Source organism: Nelumbo nucifera, chromosome 4 (assembly GCF_055504915.1).
Source record: "Nelumbo nucifera cultivar China Antique chromosome 4, China Antique-T2T, whole genome shotgun sequence".
Taxonomy (NCBI): domain Eukaryota; kingdom Viridiplantae; phylum Streptophyta; class Magnoliopsida; order Proteales; family Nelumbonaceae; genus Nelumbo; species Nelumbo nucifera.
Window position 1 is genome coordinate 1,086,957 of NC_142652.1, and position 21,127 is coordinate 1,108,083.

General features: G+C 41.2%; 1 protein-coding gene across 3 annotated transcripts in view; it reads right to left on the bottom strand.

The window, feature by feature from the left end:
* The window catches only part of LOC104591930 (acetyl-coenzyme A synthetase, chloroplastic/glyoxysomal-like), a 55,581-nt gene that overhangs the window by 745 nt on the left and 33,709 nt on the right, over positions 1 to 21,127 (bottom strand). Inside the window, exons 15-18 of one of the 3 annotated variants that reach the window (XM_088903524.1) lie at positions 6,383 to 6,439; positions 6,115 to 6,205; positions 5,842 to 5,940; positions 5,159 to 5,256 (exon numbers count right to left, since the gene is read on the bottom strand). In XM_088903524.1, coding sequence (XP_088759650.1) covers positions 5,170 to 5,256; positions 5,842 to 5,940; positions 6,115 to 6,205; positions 6,383 to 6,439 — 334 coding nt within the window. In that variant the 3' untranslated portion in view covers positions 5,159 to 5,169. The remainder of the gene's footprint in view (positions 1 to 5,158; positions 5,257 to 5,841; positions 5,941 to 6,114; positions 6,206 to 6,382; positions 6,440 to 21,127) is intronic. The other 2 variants (XM_010251082.3, XM_010251084.3) reach the window with 2 other exon arrangements.

The following is a 21,127-nucleotide window of genomic DNA, read 5'->3' on the forward strand; positions in this document are numbered from 1 at the left end:
AAGATTATGCCATATACCAAGCAATGGCCCGTAAACATTGGATAAAACTCTTATCCCTTAAATTATGCCCAAGCCCCTAAAGCCTGTTGGAATCCATCACCAATAAATGAGTTGGGGTTTCTTTCTAATTAAAGGGTATGAAGGTCATTACACCAAGCCAGGGATCCGATGAGCCAAAGGAAAAGTTAGAACTTAGAAGAAGCCTATTGGGCCACAGGACCTTTGCAAATTCATCTCTCACAAGAATTCATATCCATCATATTTTTGTAGCAGTTGCAAAAGTATAGATATCAATTAATGTATGAGCTGAACAAAACTGTGCCAAAACATAGATCCAACTAGATCTAATTAGAGGCTCTATTTTGAATTGAGTTTGTGTGACTTCTTTAGAATGTTTGAAGAAAGTTAGAATTGTTAAGTTTGTCAGGAGCTATAGTCAAAAGTTTAACTTCTGTGGCCTTATTTGGGAAGTCAAAACTTGTTGGAGGGCTATAATCAATTGATTGACGGTTGATTAGTATATCACAGGATTTAAGTTTCTAATTTACTTTAATTAGGATATCATCTAAGGAACTGCTTAGTATCAAGTATTTTTTTCTTTGAAGTCACAAAACTACACAAAGATTGAATATGTTGTCGGTATAACATTGTTTGCAAGATGATGAAGAGTTTTTAAGATTCTGTTTAATCCCTTTTCACTTCTTTTTCATGTTTAAACTAAGATTGTAGCCTTGTAATAAAGACTGGATCTTGAGCTCATCTATCAACCCATTCATCAAGTGATCCAATAATATCCATTCCTACCAACCTTTGTAATTAAACCCCAATATTGAACATCATTTGCTTCTAGAACCTAAAACCCTAATATAAGGCGTTTTTTCCTGGCTAGCAATAAGAGCTAACTTAAACTGCATGATTAGTGAGAAACAATTAATCCAGAATTTTCCAAGATTCCATATTTTAGATCAACCTTAAGCAAACTTGATAACATCTGTTGAGCAAGAGAAAGAAGAGGAAGAGAAGAAGGAAGAAGAGAGAAGAGGCTGGCGGACTTAATGCCTCAAAAAGAACTTGCTTCATGCGAGTGAAGCATTTGTATTTATACTATACTGGCCGTACAACACAAGTGGTATAGAAATTACAAAAATACCCCTGCGGGCACTAAATCTGTGTACAGTACATACAATAACATCTGTCAACACTCCCCCTCAAGTTGGAGCATAGATCACAGAGATCTTGATGTCTGGAATGGTTTAGCCCTTTTGTAAAGATGTCTGCTAGTTGGTCTTCAGAGCTGATATATAGAGTGCATACTTCGTCTGTGATGACTTTCTCTCTGATAAAGTGCTTGTCAGCTTCAATGTGCTTTGTTTTATCATGTAGTACCGGGTTAGCAGCAATACTTATAGCTGCCTTGTTATCACAGAGTAGAGTCATGGGTTTGTCCACTGGAAAACCAACTCACACAAAAGATTCTTTATCCACATACCTTCGGCTACTCCGTGTGCCATTGCACGGTACTCAGCTTCAACACTGGATCTAGCCACCACCGTTTGCTTCTTACTCCTCCAAGTAACAAGGTTCCCTCCTACAAAGGTGCAGTAACCACTAGTAGACCTTCTGTCACTTTGAGATCCAGCCCAATCCGCATCTGTATAAATTTCAACTCTCAAATGTCCATGCTTCTGGAATAATAAGCCAGCACCAGGGGACTTATTAAGATACCGCAGTATCCTCTCTGTTGCTTCAAGATGAGTGGTCCTAGGTGCATGCATGAACTGGCTGAGGACACAAACAGCATATGCTATGTCTGGACAGGTCATAGAGAGGTACAACAATCTCCCTACAAGCCTCTGAAATTGCTTCACATCTTTAAGAGGTTCACCTTGGCTGTCACTTAACTTATGGTTGGGGTCAATGAGAGAGTCAGCTGGCTTAACCCCAATCTTTCCAATGTCCTTAAGCAAGTCTAGGACATATTTCCTTTGGGAGATAAAGATACCCTTTCTTGATCGGGCAACCTCAATTCCAAAGAAGTATTTGGCAGGTCCTACATCTTTCACTTCAAACTGAGTGGCAAGGAAACCCTTCAAACTTTGAATTCATCCTTCTAGTCACCAGTAACAATTATGTCATCCACATACACTATTAGGGCAGCCATTTTACCTTCTCCCCTTTTCACAAATAGTGTGTGATCTGACTGACATTGCTCGTATCCCCTCTGCTGAACTGCAGTATGAAATCTGCTAAATCAAGCTCTTGGTGATTGCTTCAGCCCATATAAAGACTTCTTTAACTTGCACACTTTCTGTTCATTTCCTTGAGCCAGAAAGCCGGGGGGTTGAACCATATAAACTTCCTCTTCAAGGTCACCATTCAAGAAGGCATTCTTGATGTCAAGCTGATGTAGATCCCAATTCAGATTAGCAGCAAGAGAGAAAAGTACTCTAATAGAGTTCATTTTGGCAACAGGGGCAAAAGTTTCTGCATAATCAACTCCATATACTTGAGTAAACCCCTTTGCCACTAAACGAGCTTTATACCTCTCCACGGTTCCATCAGCCCCATGCTTAACAGTGAACACCCATTTACATCCAACTGGATCCTTTACCTTAGGGAGATCAACAAGTTCCCACATGCCATTCTTATGAAGAGCATCAATTTCTTCCTTCCTGGCATTTGTCCATTCTAGTACTGAGAGAGCTTCTGCCACATTCTTGGGAATAGGGATACTGTCAATGGAGGTAAGGAAGGCACGAAATGAAGGTGAGATGTTCTCATAGGAAACAAAGTTGGAAATTGGGTGTTTAGTGGTGCACAACCTAACACCTTTCCTGTGGGCAATAGGAAGGTCAAGATCATTAGCAACAGGGAGGACATACCAGCTATGGAAGTGTATGATCCATCAGCTAGTCTCACTTTATCTCTTCCGGAAAGAGGGTGATAAGTTTGAAAGTAAGACATACCAGTCATGTGTTTTGACGCTCCAGAATCAATGATCCATGGAGAGTCAAGGTTGTGAGAAGCAACATGGAAAGTTGTGGCAAGATTACCTGACGTGGATGCAAATGAGGTTGTGGGAGGAGCATCCATCTGGCGAATTGTTCTACCATAAAGCTCCTGATGGTCACGGAAGGAGTTTACAATATCCTCCCTTGGGTCAGATCCAAAGTAGCTATGTTGGCCATGTGGTGGTTGAGTCACAGTAGAAGTGGAGGGCTGATTCTCCCAAGTAACCATGTTGGCCATGTGGTGTTTCTTGGTATCTTGTTGCCTGGGCCTTTTAATTACATCTGAGTCTTGCTTCTTAGGCAAATCTTGAGCCCATTTTGGTTTCCCATGAAGATCCCAACAAGTATCTTTGGTGTGTCGGGGCTTCTGACAGTTAGTGCACCACAATTTCTCCTTATCTTCTGTTTTCTTCTGAAGATCCCCTCTCCTGGAAGAAGATCCACCACTAGTAGAGGCACCCCCTTTTGCCGCCAACACAATTGCATCCCCTCCGGTGTTGTTCATCAAGTTTCTCCTGCTCTCTTCAGACTGGACAAGAGCATAGGCCTCCTGAATTGATGGGAGATCCTTAGAACTGAGAATTTGTACTCTGATGGATTCATAGATAGGATTGAGACCATGCAAAAAGGCAAACATTCTTTGCTGTGAGACGAGTTTCTTATACAATTGGGCATCTTCATCACACTTCCAATCAATATTCTGGTAATGGTCCAACTCCTTCCAAACAGAGGTCAAGTCAGAGTAATAAACTGATAAACTTCTCTCCCCCTGTTGACAAGTAGATGATGTTGCTTGCAGTTGATAGATCTTGGCATAGTGTCGTAGTTCAGAATATGTGGATTTTGCCTGTTCCCAGATCTCATTTGCAGTTTCAGCCCACATGAAGTTCTTCCTTATTTGTGGTTGCATGGAGATCAAGAGCCACAACATAACCATACTATTCTCCTGATCCCATCTATCATGTTCAGCATTTCCAAAAGGTGGTTCTTTGATTCTTCCATTTATATAGCCTATTTTTCCCCTTGCAGTTATGTATAACTTGATCCCTCTTGACCACTCTAGGTAATTTAACCCATCAAGAGAAACAGCAGCCATAGGGAAGGATAGGTCACTGCCCCCACTCATTCCATTCAGCATTGTGGAGATTCCGGATGTGACTAAATCTTCACTAATCATGATTCCAGGTTTAGGAGTACACAACCCAAGGCACACTGCCTTACAGAGCTGCTACAGTCCACAACTAGGCACTTGCTGATTTTTGGTTTCACAGAGAACCAAGCACAAACACTACAGCTGCATACTAGTTTGTATGACCTACAGTTTGTAGGAGTCCACAGAACAACATACGAACACTGCACTTGCAGTGTAACCAGGTCTGAATGACCTACAGTTTTACAACTTTCATGCAACTTCTCAGTAGGAACAGAAATACAAAGTGGTAGTTCACCACACACCTAATTGGTTGATACCAATTTCAGGGCAGCCGAACAGTCACAAAGTGTTTAGGGCATCAACAGTTACTTAGAGTAGCTGAATAGCAGTAACACACAAGAGAAGAGAAAAAAAATGTAGCCGAACAGTCACCCTACTCAGATTTTAGGGCATTAACAGTCCATCGAAGAGAGCAAGAAGAGAACAATAAAAAAAACTTCAGTTGAGTACCAGGTCACCCAAACAGTGGATAGGCAGTACACTCTTGGACACCATCTTCTCTGCAAGCCAGAACCCTTCTTCGTACATCAGGTGATAGTTTTCAACAGTCTTCTCAGTCGAGCAACTACAGATACCAGCACCTGGGCTGGGGGATGAAAAAAAACTTCGTAGCAGAACCCTTTTCTAACCGCAGCACTGGAGAACGATTTCTCTTCCTTGCCTTCGAACATCAGGAATATAGTGACCTCAGCTGGTTGTTTTCCAGGCCTGGACGGTTCCACTCTGATACCATGTTGAGCAAGAGAAAGAAGAAGAAGAGAAGAAGGAAGAAGAAGAAGGAAGAGAGAAGAGGCTGGCTGACTTATTGCCTCAAAAAGAACTTGCTTCATGCGAGTGAAGCATTTGTATTTATACTATACTGGCCATACAACACAAGTGGTATAGAAATTACAAAAATACCCTTGCAGGCACTAAATCTGTGTACAGTACATACAATAAAATCTGTCAACAACATCCTTTGACTGCATTTTGTAATTTCTGTTCTTGTGGAATCCTATCTTTTAGGCACCCTGTTTTATGCCAAATACAGTGCTGCACATATCAGTTGGATAATCTGTCAACAAATGGTTGGTTGTTTTTTCTTTTTATGAATTCTGAGTATGGATAGCACTTCATCAAAGAACAATACATGAGTTTGCATGTTTCTTAACCTAGAAGAGGTCTTAGTGAGGAATATGTAAGTGCACTTTCATATGGTGTTTGTGCTATACATGCATGGTTACCACTACATGGAATAGAAATAGCTCTGATGCATGTAATAAAAAAAATGAAAAAAAGTGGAATTCAAATTCTTTTTTTTTGACAAAAAAGTGGAATTCAAATTCAAATTCTTGGGTAAAATACTTTTCTTATATCACCAGAACGAATGGCAGAGAATAAGCACATGGCATTGGACTCAAATAGGACTACAGAAGAGCATAGGCATAACCTAAAACATTGTGAAAAAACCACCACATACTTCCAGAAGTATTTTTTAGATAGACTACAACCATGTGCTTCAAATACTAATTGGGATACATAGTGGCCTATTAATTTTTGTACTACTGTTGGTGTCAACATATCATGCTTCAAAAAGTTTAGTATCATGTTAGATAAACAATTTAAATGGATGAATACCTGCTTTCTTACAGCAAGTGTAAGGCTTTTCCGGAGTTCTTCACTATAAGGAACACCATCCACCAGAGTAACAAAGGCATAAATCCCCTGTCCTTTGACCTGAGAGCAAGAAGAGCATAAAATATGATTACAAGATAGGTTAGGAGAGATTCCATAATCAAAGTATATACTACAGGTAGTCTGTGATATATTGTTTTAAATAAATAAGCAAACTTTTTGTCTTCTTCTATGTGTTTGTGTGTATTTGTACTCATGAGAGAGAGAGAGAGACACCTCATGCTCAACACCAACCACAGCAGCTTCAGCACATTGGGGATGTGAGACTAAAGCAGATTCCACTTCTGCTGTGCCAATACGGTGTCCACTGTATATATTATGTATATATAAAACAAAAATGCAGGACATTACACATACAATCAACATCAAGCTCAAACACATTTGAAACTACCCATATTCCATTTGTATATGTATTATATGTTCTCATGTGTTCTCATCTAATATTGATAAGTTCCATAGAAGTTGTTGAAAGCCAACCAGATACCTGACATTGATAACATCATCAACTCTACCAGTAAGCCAATGGTATCCATCCTTGTCCCTAAGCATTAAAAATTACTAGAGTGAAAAACAGCCCAACATGGATAAGGGCATTTAGATTTTATAGGGAAAAGATGCATGCATCTAGTTCATGAATAACAAAGACAAGAAAAGAAGAAGACAAATATATTAAACAAAGATGTTCATATAAACAAGTGGGGAAGGAGGCTAGGACACCATTATAAGAAAGTGAAGATCAGGATTAGGTAAAAACACTGGGTTCAAGGCCTTTGGACATTATGTTAGAGCCTAGTTTAAATTTCAATGATATTTATCCATGCCAATCAATAAATGCTCGAATGCAGTGGATTCGAAATCTTTGAAAATTTCTTCCATTGAGCTATTAGAGTATGATAATGCCCAAGATACAGCAAAATTACAAATAACAAACAGGTCTGGCAGAATTCTAGTTTCACATTTTATTTTGTTTTTCTAAGTTTTTTTTCCTGTTGCTCAGAAGATACGAACTTAAAAAATTCTAAGGTTAGTTAGACTTAGAATAGAGTCTTCAGCAGAAAATTTCTTCAAATTTACTTCATATACCCCTTTCCTTTCTATTATTTAGAAGTCCTATGTCTCTAGATAATTTCCACATCAGCAAATCACAACTTTCTCCATCACTAATACTTTTCTTTTTTTATTAATAACAGTTAACTTCATTGAATTTAAAAGAAAGTGTACAAGAGAAAGTGGGAGAGAGACAATCCCTTTGTTAGAGTGAGCCGAATAGGGGTAGTTTTATAAGAGTACTCTGCCCCACACTTAAGTGAGGGCAGTTTAGTTTTTGTAAGTGTAATTAGAACCTAATAAACATTAGGGGGTCGACTGAATGGGAGACTAATCAGTTTCGACTAAACCCTCCTGTTCTCTCTTTCTCTTGTCTTCTTCCTCATCGTCTTCCTTCTTCACTGGTTCGGGTTACTGTAGCTGCTCCAAAACATGGTATCAGAGCGAGGTTTCTAACCTGCTTCTGCTTGCAAAGCATCTCAGCTGTGTTCGTGACACCTTCCTCTTCGTTTCTGGTTAGCTAATGGAGAGAGCTGGTTCGCCCTAGGTCTGAGACATCACAGCTCGTTGCTCTCTGCTGCACACAGTTTTCTTCATCAAGGAAGGTGATTTCAGCAGTGAATGGTTGGTTGATACTCTCAAAGGAAGGTTGGTTATTTAGTCCTTTTGTGTTGCTGGTATTTCTGGGTAGGAACCCTTCAAGAATCAGTTAGTACTGATTAGAACCTAGAGAACTAGGTTCATTGTTGCCCTAGGAAGGGCTGTGTGTGCAGTAGCCGAATGGTGTAGTGCTGCTGTGAGTTGTTGAGTGGTGTTAGGGCTGCTGTAGGTGGCCGAGTGGTGTAAGGTGGAATGCAGTGATCTTGCCAAGCTCCTTGTGGTTGTGTAATGCCCTCTTAAGTGTGTTAAACAAGTCTGAACTGGGTGTAGCAGTTTGACTGTGTTGTGGTGCTTGTGATGCACAATTTTTTTTATTGAGTGGTTGTAAGAGGGCCTACTGTTGTGTTGTGGTGCTTGTGATGCTTATGTGGGTCGTAGGTGCGTGAAGTCAGCATTAGTGTGAAGAAGAACAAGTGTGTGCTCCCACTGTTGTGTTTAGGGGCTGCAATAGGTGCTGAACTATCAAACTGTGAACAACATCAATCAGCTTGTAGCTGAGAAGTAAGGTTAGAAGCAACTGTGAAAGAGTGCAATGGCAGCAATAGAAGATGGCTACAATGAACAGAAACCTAGTGTGGTAATTTCCTCCGACTACCTAGGGGTACAAATGACCTCAATTAAGCTGAATGGGGAGAAATATGTTCTATGGGCTAAATCAGTGGAAGTGTTTCTCAAGGCAAAGAAGAAAGTAAAGCACGTAAGAGATGAGAAGCCACCGGAGGACTCTCCAGGGTTTGATGATTGGGAACAAGAAGATGCTCAAATCATGACTTGGCTATGGAATAGTATGGAACCAAAATTAGTGCCAACTTCATGTTCCTTGATACGGCTAAGGATATATGGGAGCATGCTAAGAAGCTATATTCTGGACAAGATAACACAACAAGAGTGTATCAGCTTTATCATGAGTATTTTGATTTACAACAAGGAACCAAAACACTACAAGAGTACTATGCCTGCATGAAGAATATAAGGAATGAACTCAATGTCTATCACCCCCTTACTCCAGATATTAAAGTTCAACAACAGCAAAGGGAGCAACTAGATGTTACAAGAATTTTAGTGGGGCTGAAGTCGGAATATGAACCAGTTAGAGCCCAAATATTGGGGGGGCTTTACCTACACTTGAGGAAGTATTCTCAAGGCTTCGTAGAATTTCTTTGGGACAGACAGAGAACTCCACACAGTCTGATAGATCAGCACTTGTGACAGCTAGAGGGGTTGGACATAGTACAAGAGGGGGAGGTCATGCTCCCCGAGGAGGCCGTGGCAGTTCCATGATTAGTCGGGGTGGTCGTGACTCAGGGGGAGGCCGTGGCAGAGGGAAGAATAACTCTACAAGGAAATGTACTCATTGTGGTAGAGAGGGACACACAGTGAATTTCTGTTATGATCTACATGGCCCTCCCTCTAAATGGGCTAATCATGCTGTAGCAGGTGAGGTTGATATCAGTGACAGTAAACCGGCAGACCAAACTCCTCCCACATCTACATCTACCTCTGGGAGGGAGATGGTGAGCGTACCGCGTGATGAGTATGAACGGTTCCTTCAAACTACTTCACAACATACCACTGCCACACTTGCCCAATCAGGTATTGCTTGCATGTCATCTAAAACCTCTCCCTGGATTATTGACTCTGGAGCCTCAGATCATATGACCAGGACTCCATGTGTGTTCTCTTCTCTTTCTGAAACCTCCACATCACAAACTGTTACACTTGCCAATGGGTCCTCATCCCCCATATGTGGTGTTGGTAATGTTGACATGGCTTTTGTGCCCTTATCATCTGTTCTATATGTCCCTAAGTTTCCATTCAATCTTATGTCTGTTAGTAAAATAACCAAAGCTCTTAATTGTTCTGTTACTTTCTTTCCTTCCACTTGTGTTTTTCAGGATCTCAAGATGGGGAAGAAGATTGGTGGGGGGCATGAAGCTGATGGATTGTATTATCTTGATGGTGGTGGATCTTCAATTGCTCTTCAGACTTCACTTACTCCTCTACAATGGCATTGCCGACTGGGACATCCATCTCTCAAGGCTCTCAAGATTTTGGTCCCGTCATTGAGTCATTTGTCGGTTTTGCAATGTGAGTCATGTCAGTTTGGGAAACATCGTCGTGTGTCCTTCAGTCCAAGAGTTGAGAGTCGTATGTTGAGTCCTTTTTCTTTGGTTCATTCAGATGTTTGGGGTCCAATCAAAATAGAGTCTTATAATGGGTACAAGTATTTTGTCTCCTTTATTGATGATTGTTCAAGAATGACATGGATTTACTTAATGAAAGAAAGAAGTGAATTGTTTTCCATTTTTCAAAATTCCATGTTGAAATACGCACACAATTTGGTGTTCCAATCAAAATTCTCCGTTCAGATAATGGTCGTGAATACTTTCTTACTTTATTTCAACAGTATTTAGAACAGCATGGCATTATTCAAAAGACATCATGTGTATTCACCCCTCAGCAAAATGGGGTAGCTTCTTGAAACTGCTCGGTCTATTATTCACCACATGAATGTTCCTAAACGGTTTTGGAGTGATGTTGTACTCACTGCATGTTTTCTCATTAATCGGATGCCCTCCTTCATCCTCCATGGTCGGTCCCCCTTCTCTATCTTGTTTCCCACTTTATCTCCATTCCCGTTAATTCCTCATGTCTTTGGTTGTGTGTGCTTTGTCCACAATCTGAGCCCTGGAATAGACAAGCTAGATGCACGCTCAATTAAATGTGTCTTCCTTGGCTACTCACGGACTCAAAAAGGGTACAAGTGTTATAATCCCATTACCCGGAAGTGTTATGTCTGCCCCGATGTCACCTTTTTTGAGTCAGTCCCCTTCTTCTCAAGTCCTGAAGTGCCTTCGTCTCCACCCGTCCTTCCTCTTCCTCTTCCTGTTAGTGATCCAGTTCCAGATGTTGTTGTTGGAGTAGACTCATCACCTCATCCCATGCAGATCACCACCGAACGTCCACCAATCCGGCAAGTGTATAGACGTCGAACGACACCGGCCCCTCCTCCAGCTTCTACCTCATCTGCGGATCCTCTCATGACTCCTATTGTTGAACCTTCAGACCTTGACCTACCCATTGCCTTACGGAAAGGTAAACGCAGTTCTACCCTCCATCACATTTCCAATTTTGTTTCATTATCTCGTCTTTCTACCTCACATCGCCAGTTTGTTTCCCTTTTATCCTCTATTTCCATACCTAACAATGTTCAAGAAGCTCTCAGTTCACCTGATTGGCGGCAGGCAATGGAGGAGGAACTTTCTGCTTTTCAACATACTCAAACGTAGGAACTTACTACTCTCCCACCTGGTAAGCATGTTGTGGGCTGTAAATGGGTGTATACTGTGAAATACTTGCCGGATGGTAGTGTGGAGCGTCTGAAGGCCAGACTTGTTGGTAAAGGTTACTCACAGTTGTATGGAGTGGATTACATGGAGACATTCTCTCCGGTGGCTAAGATTGGTTCTGTTCGTGTACTAATTTCCCTGGCAGTTATGTATGATTGGCCTCTATTTCAGCTTGATATAAAGAATGCCTTTCTCCATGGTGATCTTGTAGAGGAGGTATATATGGAGCAACCACCTGGGTTTGTTGCTCAGGGGGAGGATGGTAAGGTATGCAGATTGAAGAAGGCAATTTTGAAAGAATGGTAGGATCCATCTAATGGACGCCATAAAGGTTGCGGAATGGGTGGGGCGAATTTCAAAAATTTCCTACCTTCTCCCAACTGGGAATCATATTCCCTAAATTTAGAATACAATATTCAAGGATCCTACTTGAACCCTAATCAAACCAGATCTGTACCAAAAGACAAATGGGAGGAATATACCTGATCCGGAGAAGCACTATCTCCCAAAGTTGGTGTTCACGCCCAAAGAACGCTCCAAGATCCGTTCCTGCTGAAGATGACACAGCTGTGGATGGAACAGAACCAGCAGGGTGCGTCCTACACACAGGATCCTTCACAAGAATCCTCAGGAAGTCCTAAACACTGAATCCTTTTCAGTCTTTCTTGCAAGACTGATGTCAAGAACAGATTTCTTGACTTTCTTTTTCTGCAAAGATCTAATCTTGCAATGGTAGATGGCGGCGGCAGGAGGAGATCTCCAAAAACGAAAAAGCTGAACTATTTTTCTCTTTTTTCTGGAGAGTATTAAATCTGATCTCTATTCCCAGGAACCTTTCTTGCGAATTTTCTTGGTTCGAAAAATCTGTTGTTTTTCTCCTCCTTTCTTCTTGATTAAGAAACCTCCTCAATCAGGAGTTATCCCAATCCAAATCAGTATTTGGATAGGGGATAATCTTAATCCTTTCTACAGATAGAGTTAGCTTACTCCTGATCTTATCAGGAGGTTACCAGATTCAAATCTAAATTGAATTTGGTCTCTAAGAGTGGATAAGGCTAAAGGCCCAATCCTTTTACTAACTTCAATCTCAAATTCGCCCCATGGATGGGTGATCATATCAGCCCACCTCGAAATGGGCTTTTGGCCCATTAAGTGTTCAGTGTCTAATTACTTTCCAATCTGCTGCCCAGTTGGGCTTCTTTGTATGGCGTGGGACCCAAGCATTGATCTACACACCAGCCACATGGGTTCGGCCCAGCCTTTAATACAAGGCCCAGCCGAATTCACTGAAAAACTCAATGAACCCCTTGAGTCCATCGTATGGACCCTATGGGCCCAACACTTACATTAAGTGGTCCCTGGTCCAAGCCATCTTATAAAAACCCAGGGACTGTGGGCAGGTGCAAGATTAGCCCATCAGGTATTATCCTAAATGGTCTTACACTTAACCTCTCAGCCCTTAATGATCAAGCACTGCCCGACAAGAGAGGACCTCTCCCTCGACTGCAAGGAACAGTGCCGCACTCTCCTCTCACATGGATCCCGGGAATTAAAACCATTTGCAAACATTTTGAAACCGTACATATAATATAAGTATATTAATTTTGCAAAACAAAATTCCAACGATTGAAATCAACTGCCGGCAGTTTGGTTTCCATCAGAGAGAGTGCATTCCCACCCTTTGTCCGACAAAGTGGCTGATTCTGTCACTATGACCACCCACTCAGATGAATTCTCAAACTGCCCCAACATACCCAGGTTTTGATCCCCGCTAAGGATCTCACTGATTGGTATATCAAAGACAGCCTGATCCGACACCTAGTGAAGTGTCATAATCGAGTCTAGGGGTCAGGTGTAACTTTCCAGTTTTGCCCATCTATCTCCAAGGTCCAGGGCAAGACTGGAAATCTGGTCCGGTTCAAGGATTCAAGTAATCCCATACTGCATGTGCCTCGGGTCTTACCCTGGTGGCTGAGACAGGCCATCCCAACACTTCGTGGCACACCAGCATCAGCCTTGGCAGGATAAATCTCCCCAGACTTATCCAACGGCTGTGAACATTTAAAACTAACATGCACTTTATTTATTTCCACTAAATAACAAAAGTACATCAAATCAGATTGAAGCTAAGGGCATACATAAACTGTCTAACAAATTTATGGGTTGAAACAATCGCCGCGTGCTTGGTTTGGAAAGTTCAGTGAAGTGGTGAAGAGTTTTGGAATGAAGTAGTGCCAGGTAGATCACTCAGTATTCAGCTATGACTCAGAAGCTGGGAAGATTCTATTAGTGGTCTATGTGGATGATATTGTCATTACTGGCAGTGATAAATTGGGGATTGGCAAATTAAAGGTATTTCTGCAAAATCATTTCTAAACAAAAGATCTTGGAACATTGAAGTATTTCTTGGGAATAGAGGTTGCCAGGTCAAAACAAGGTGTAAATCTATGCCAAAGAAAATATGTTCTTGATCTATTGGAAGAAACAGGTCTGTTAGGTGCAAAACCAGCTGAGACCCCTATGGAACCAAATGTTAAGTTGAGCAGTGATACAGGAGAAGTATTTGAAGATCCTAGAAGGTATAGACGACTAGTGGGGAAGCTGAACTATCTGATTATCACGAGACCTGACATATCCTTTGCAGTCAGTGTGGTGAGCCAATTCATGCAGAACCCTCGTATACCTCACTGGGATGCAATTCTTAGAATTGTGAGGTATCTGAAAGGAGCTCCAGGTCGTGGACTATTGTATAAACCAGGAGGAAAACTTGAAGTAGTGGGGTATACAGATGCAGACTAGGCAGGCTCAGTGAATGATAGAAGATCTACTACGGGCTATTGCACATTTCTTGGAGGAAATCTTGTGACGTGGAAGAGTAAAAAGCAGACGGTTGTGGCAATAAGTAGTGTTGAAGCTGAGTATAGGGCCATGGCACATACTACCTGTGAGTTAGTGTGGTTGAGGAATCTTCTACAAGAAATTGGGTTTCACATGGATAAACCTATGAGACTGTATTGTGACAACCAAGCTGCACTCCATATCTCATCCAATCCTGTATTTCATGAGAGAACAAAGCACATAGAGGTTGATTGCCACTTTGTGAGGGAGAAGGTCCTTGCTAAAGAGATAAACACAGAACATGTGGGCTCGAATGATCAATGGGCAGATTTGTTTACAAAAGCTCTAAACTCAGGGAAAGTGAACTATCTATGTAACAAGCTGGGATTATATGACATATATTCTCCAACTTGAGGGGGAGTGTTAGAGTGAGCCGAATAGGGGTAGTTTAGTAATCTCATGTCAGTTAAGTACTTTGCTTATGTGGTTGTTTTATTAGAGTACTTTGCCCCACACTTAAGTGAGGGCAGTTTAGTCTTTGTAAGTGTAATTAGAACCTAATAAACATTAGGGGGTCGACTGAATGGGAGACTAATCAGTTTCGACTAAACCCTCCTGTTCTCTCTCTCGTCTTCTTCCTCATCTTCTTCTTCCTTCTTCACTGGTTCGGGTTACTGTAGCTGCTCCAAAACACCCTCTTATCTCTCCCCTTTTTAATTAAAAAATTACATTTGTACCCAGAATGTTATATTTCTCCCAACCCCTTGCTTGGCTAGTGCATCAGCCATCGAATTAGCTATTCTTTTCACCCACCATATTCTCAATTCCATGCCCTTTGTGATCCAAATGAATTTTTTCTTCTCATTGTTGTATTCCACAACCTACTTTCCTCATCCAGTAACCAAGCCACTACCAGTTTGGAACCCCTTCAATGATTAGCTTTCTAACATTCATGGTTCTAGCCCTTTGCACCCTTTCCATAACTGCCCTTACTTCCGCTCTTAGTGAGTTTCCCTCACCTACTGGGCCTGAGAATATTGCACACACTTTACCTTCCTCATCCCCGAATACACCTCCAATTCTTGACATACCTGGGTCTCCCATGCTACTCCCATCAAAGTTAAGCTTTATAAATCCTCTTTCAGGAGGGGATCAGGTAGGAATAACAGGCAGCTTATTGACATTTGAGTCCGCCACTTCCTTCCAATTTCCAATGATGTCATAGAAGAAAAACAGCCTTCTAAAATGAACAGACTGTTTAAAAAGATGCAGAAAAGTGATTGAGAACAGCAGAAATCAAGAGAGAAGAGAGAAGAGGAAGAAGAAGGTGGTGGCAATAAGGGTTCAGAGAGAGATTTTCGAATCTAATCTCCTCTTACACCCCTAATCCTTTTTCATTAACTTAATTTTAGTAATTTACAGAGAGGCCCTTAACTGGGTGAATAATTAAAAAAGACATAACATAAGAAAGGCCCAAGTTGAGGCCCATTACAGCAAAGAACATAAAGAAAACAAATAAGAAAATAGTCTATGGGCCATTTGGCCCATCTTCTCCACACTCCCCCTCAAGCTGAGCATAGATGTCAATCATGCCAAGCTTGCCAGTATCATGCTGAAGTTTAGCCTTGGGGAAGCCTTTGGTAAGGAAATCAGCTAATTGTCCTTCAGAAGAGATAAAAGGTAGACAAACTTCTCCAGAAGCCACTCTTTCTCGAATAAAATGTCTGTCAACTTCAATATGTTTGGTTCTGTCTATGAAGATATATCTTGATGTACATTCTTAGAATAGTCCGTGTTGTACAGTATCATAGTTCTTATTGTCTTATTTGTTCTTTTTATCTTTCAGCCCTATAAGGGCATTCTTGTAACTATACATACTTTTTATCTCTTTAACATAAAAGAGGCTCTTTGGGGTGGGGGTCGACCATTCTTGACACCCCTAGATCTGTTTTCTTCTAGATCTGAATTTAGTTCACATGGTATCAGAGCAGGTTGCTCTTTGATCTTCCTTCTCTCTGATCCATCTTGCCTTCGTGATCTATTGAAAATCTACAGCTCTGCCGAGTGGTCCTAGACTGTTTTGATCTATCTAAGAACTCCTCTTTTGTTTTCTGCGCACCCAGAGAGAGATTTTATTGGAAATCTCTCTTTTGACCTCTGTTTGTAGCAAGAATTGAAAGGAGTTGTCACCTAGCCCTTCTCAACATATTCTGAAATTTTTACGGAGATCCGTGAAGTTTTGAGAGAGATCTAGACTCTTCTTCTTGGCGGCTGCGCCCGGACTTTCCTTTTCTAGACCGTGTGTTCAGCTTTTCTTTGTTTTGGATCTTGAACAATCTTCGGTGAAAGTAAGCGGTTTTTATCTTAGTTTTTTGACTCTCTTGAATTGATTACAACCCATTTCACTTGTCTTTGGATCAAGTCTTACTTCAGATTAGTTTCTTTAAGCTTCAGCTGAACCCTATTTGTGCTATTTTCTTGTTGTAATGGCTTCAGACAGAGGTGATATCATCCCTGTAAAGATGAATGGACAGAATTATGGGATGTGGAAGTTCCACTTCGACTTTTATGTTGAGGGAAAGGATTTAGAAGGATATCTGAATGGAATGGTCACCAAACCATCTGAGACCAAGGCCAAAGCTTTACAACAATGGAAGTTGGACAATGGTAAACTTGTTTCTTGGATTCTGAGTTCTATTGACTATCATATATTTGTACCCATGAGGAGAATGAAAACAGCATATGAGATGTACATGTATCTAGAAAAAGTTTATCAACAGTCCAACGTATCTAAGCAATATCAGATAGAATCAAAAATATTCTCTTACAGCCAAGGATATAGGAGAATACAAGAGTATTATTCTGGTTTTCTTGATTTATGGGCTGAATATGAGATTGTTCACATTGAACCCTCGGATCCAGTGGAGTGTGTAAAATATCTTCAGAAGCACTTTGAAAAGAGAAAGGTGACTCAGTTCTTGATGAGACTTAGACCTGAATATGAGATAATCAGGTCCAACATTCTAAGTAGGGGAACACTTTCATATATGGATTCTGTTTTAGGGGAACTTCTGAGAGAAGAGACTAGACTTCTCACTGCAGCCGGATTTGATGGGAAGATGGCTGAAGTTGGGGCTAAAACAGCCTTTGTTGCTGATGGGGGTAAGAAGTCAACTTCCAAGGACCTCTCCAAAACCCAGTGCTATGAGTGTAAGGGTTTTGGACATATTGCATCTCACTGTAAGAAGAAGAATGTGTGTACCTATTGCAAGCAACATGGTCACATCATTTCAGACTGTCCAGTCCAACCAGCTAAGGGCTCTTAGAAAAAGACTCAGCCCCGGGCCTATCAGGCAACAGATGGACCAGCAACAAACACTGCATCTACCAAGGGTGAGTCTTCAGTGAAAGGTGAATCAATAGGTGTCATGGATGAAGAAAGGGTTCAACAACTGGTATCTTCTGCTATTTCCTTTGCTTCTCTACTATTGGCTTGTATGGTAAGTTCTCTACATATTGTTCTTCCCCTTCACATGCTTGGAATATAGATTCAGGTGCCACCAACCATATGCCAGGAGCCTACTTCAACTACCCAATCCCTTCTACTAAAACTCACCATAAACATATTATTACTGCTAATGGTGAAAAGTTAGACATCATCGGTAGTAATGATCTGTCCCTTCAACTGTCACCAACCAGATCCTTTCCTCTCTCCAAAACCCTCTTAGTACCCAACCTTACTACTAATCTGATTTCTGTTGGTCAACTTGTTGATGAGGGAAATGTTCTCACCTTTTCTCATGGTGGTTGCTTGATACAGGACCGGTACACTGGGAAGGTGAAAGGGAAGGGGCATAAGTTGGGCCATTTGTTTGCGCTAGAGTTCAAGAAGTCTCAACGGGGGGCATCGTCAACTTTACTTAGTTCTTCTTTGTCTGATTCTATGTTGAGTTATAGAAATAATGTTTGGGATTTATGGCATAAATGATTGGGTCATCCATATCTCCAAAAATTAAAATTTTTTATTTGACTCTAGTTTGATTAAGAATAAAATTCCCCCTGTTGATACTTTTGATGTTTCTTGCACTACGTGTTTGAGTAAAAGTCATGTTTTACCATTTCTTCATAAATCTGAACATGCCACTAAACCTTTTGAGATAATACATAGTGATCTTTGGTCTGCTTCTATTACTTCTCGATTGGAGTACAGATATTTTGTATTATTTATAGATGATTGTACCAGATATACTTGGACTTATTTTCTACGACACAAATCAGAAGTCTTTGGTGCATTTAAATTATTTCATACTATGGTGCAAAATCGATTCAAGTGCAGTGTGACTATCCTCCGCTCAAATTCAAGGGGAGAATATAGAGATGGAGACTTCTTGGCATACTTGAGGAGTCATGAAATTTAGTCTCAGCGCAGCTGCCCAGAAACTCCACAATAGAATGGTGTAGCTGAATGGAAGAACGGACACATTCTCAGTGTTGTACGGACATTACTACAGGAGTCTCATACTCCAACTTCGTTTTGGGTAGAAGCAGCCAGTACAACCGTATTTGATCAATTTTCTTCCATCCTCTGTTCTAGGCAACACCTCTCCCTTTCAAAAACTTTTTAGTTATCCCCCAGATTTCTCTAGCCTTCATGTTTTTGGGTGTCTTTGTTTTGTTCATCTTCCCGTTCGTGAACGATATAAATTAACTGCTCAGTCTGCTATGTATGCCTTTGTGGGATGTAGTCCTGACCACAAAGGATTTTTGTGTTATGATCCTGCTATTCGTCGTATTCGGATTTCTCGGAATGTTGTGTTTCTTGAATATATCTCCTTTTTTGCTGGGGTTGCTAGATTGTCTGCTCCTTCCATTTCTGTTTTGCAGGACTTTGATTCAAATGACACTACTACTTCCTCAACCGAGAGAGATCTTCTTGTCTTCACCCGCAAGGGCTACATGTCCTGAATCCTACGCCTACACCCCCCCTTCCACCCGGTCTAGAGCATTCATCTCAGATATCCTCTGTAAGTGATACCTTGACCCAAGATTCTCCTATTTCAGATAGTAGTTCAGTTATTCCACTTCGTCGTTCTACTCGTATCTCGACCTCCTGACCACTATTGTTTTCCTTCAAACCATAGTTCCTTTTCTACTATACTTTCTTCCACAGATATCCCTAGATCTTATCAGCAAGCCATTAGAAGTTCTCAGTGGAAAGAAGCTATGGATGCCGAAATTCAAGCCCTCCATGAGAATAACACTTGGGATCTTGTGTCATCCCCTCCAGATGCATCTATTGTTGGAAGTTGTTGGATCTATACGATAAAACTGAAATCAGATGGCTCTCTTGATCGATATAAAGCCCAATTAGTTGCCCAAGGATGCAGTCGGGAATATGGGATTGATTATAAAGAAACATTTGCCCCGGTCGCTAAGATCACCACAGTTTGGACTCTTATGGCCATTCCTGTTGTTTATTCTTGGACTTTTTACCAATTAAATGTGAAGAATGCGTTCATGACGAATTAAAGAAGACACTCTACATAAAACCTCCGCCTGGATATTGCAATGATCCTTCACGTGTCTGTCGCCTGAAGAAGTCTTTATATGGCCTAAAGCAAGCACCTAGAGCTTGGTTTGAGCGCTTCTGACTACTCCCTCTTTGTTAAGAGAAGACCCTAGGGTATTACTATTCTTCTATTATATGTTGATGACATGCTCCTAACGGCGGATGACCATGACGGCATTTGTGAGCTGAAGTCCTTACTTCATAACTCATTTCACATGAAGGACTTGGGTCCTCTCACTTACTTCTTGGGCTTGGAGGTTCATCGTAGCAGTCGAGGGTATTTTATTTGTCAACAAAAATACGCCTCTGATCTCGTCAAACTAGCTGGAATCACTAATGAGAAACATGTTGATACCCCCCTGGAGCTGAATGTCAAGCTATCTAAATCCGAAGGCCTCATCCTTCCTGATGCCACCATGTACCATCAGCTTGTTGGCTCTTTGATCTATCTTACTATGACCAAGCCTGATATTTACAATTCACATGCTGTTCAGGTCGGTCGTCAGTCAATTTGACTCTGCCCCGAGACAACCTCATATGACTACAGTTCGCCGCATCATTCGTTATGTTCGAGACACAACCTCTCAGGGACTGTTTTTCTCTTCCTTATCATCCATACAGTTGAGGGTTTATGCTGATGCTGATTGGGCTAGTTGCCCTGACACTCGCCGATCCACTACTGGGCGGTGCGTCTTCATGGGTGACTCTCTCATCTCCTGGAAGTGCAAGAAAGAGCAAATTGTTTCTAAGTCTTCCACTGAAGTCGAGTATAGAGCTATGCCTTCTGCATGTAGCGAGATTGTTTGGCTGAAGCCACTTTTCATTGATCTTGGGATTTCTCTTCCTACTCCTATCCCTTTATATGCTGACAACACCAGCGCTATCAAGATAGCATCTAATCCAGTCTTTCATCAGAGGACTAAACATATCGAGGTGGATTGTCACTTTATTAGAGACCATGTTGCAGGCTCTATATCCCTTCCTCGTATTGCCTCTCACATGCAGATTGACGACATTTTCACCAAGGCCATGACTAAGAGTCGACATCTCATTCTTGTGGGCAAACTGATGCCGATGTCTACGCATCAGTTTGAGGGGGAGTGTGAAGATATATCTTGATGTACATTATTATAGTCCTTGTGTACAGTATCATAGTTCTTATTATCTTATTTGTTGTTTTTATCTTTCAGCTCTGTAAGGGCATTCTTGTAACTGTACATACTTTTTATCTCTTTAATATAAAAGAGGCTCTTTGGGGTGGGGGTCGACCATTCTTGACACCCCTAGATCTTTTTCTTCTAGATCTGAATTCAGTTCACACTGTCATGTTGCACCGGATTGTGAGCAATGTTGATGGAAGCCTGATTATCACAATAATAACATTAATGGCTTATCATGCTCAATACCCAGTTCCTCCATCAAGGATAGAAGCCATAGTAGCTCAGAAACTCCATGAGCCATGGCTTTGTGTTCAGCTTCAGCTGAAAATCTGGCAACAACCGATTGTTTCTTGCTTCTCCAAGAAACAATATTACTGCCACCAAAATAAAGTACCTAGAAGTTGATCTTCTATCATCAATGTGTCCAAATTCAGCAACATGCTTGTTTTCAACTTCCGAAGGGTCCATCTTCTTAAAACACTCCAAAAATAACTTCTAATAACTCCAAATAACAATCAAAGAAGACAGGAAAAAAATTGTGTTGTGAATCAACCTCTACGCAGTCGTACCTGTTAACTGCGTCACACCCGAAACTCGGGACAAAC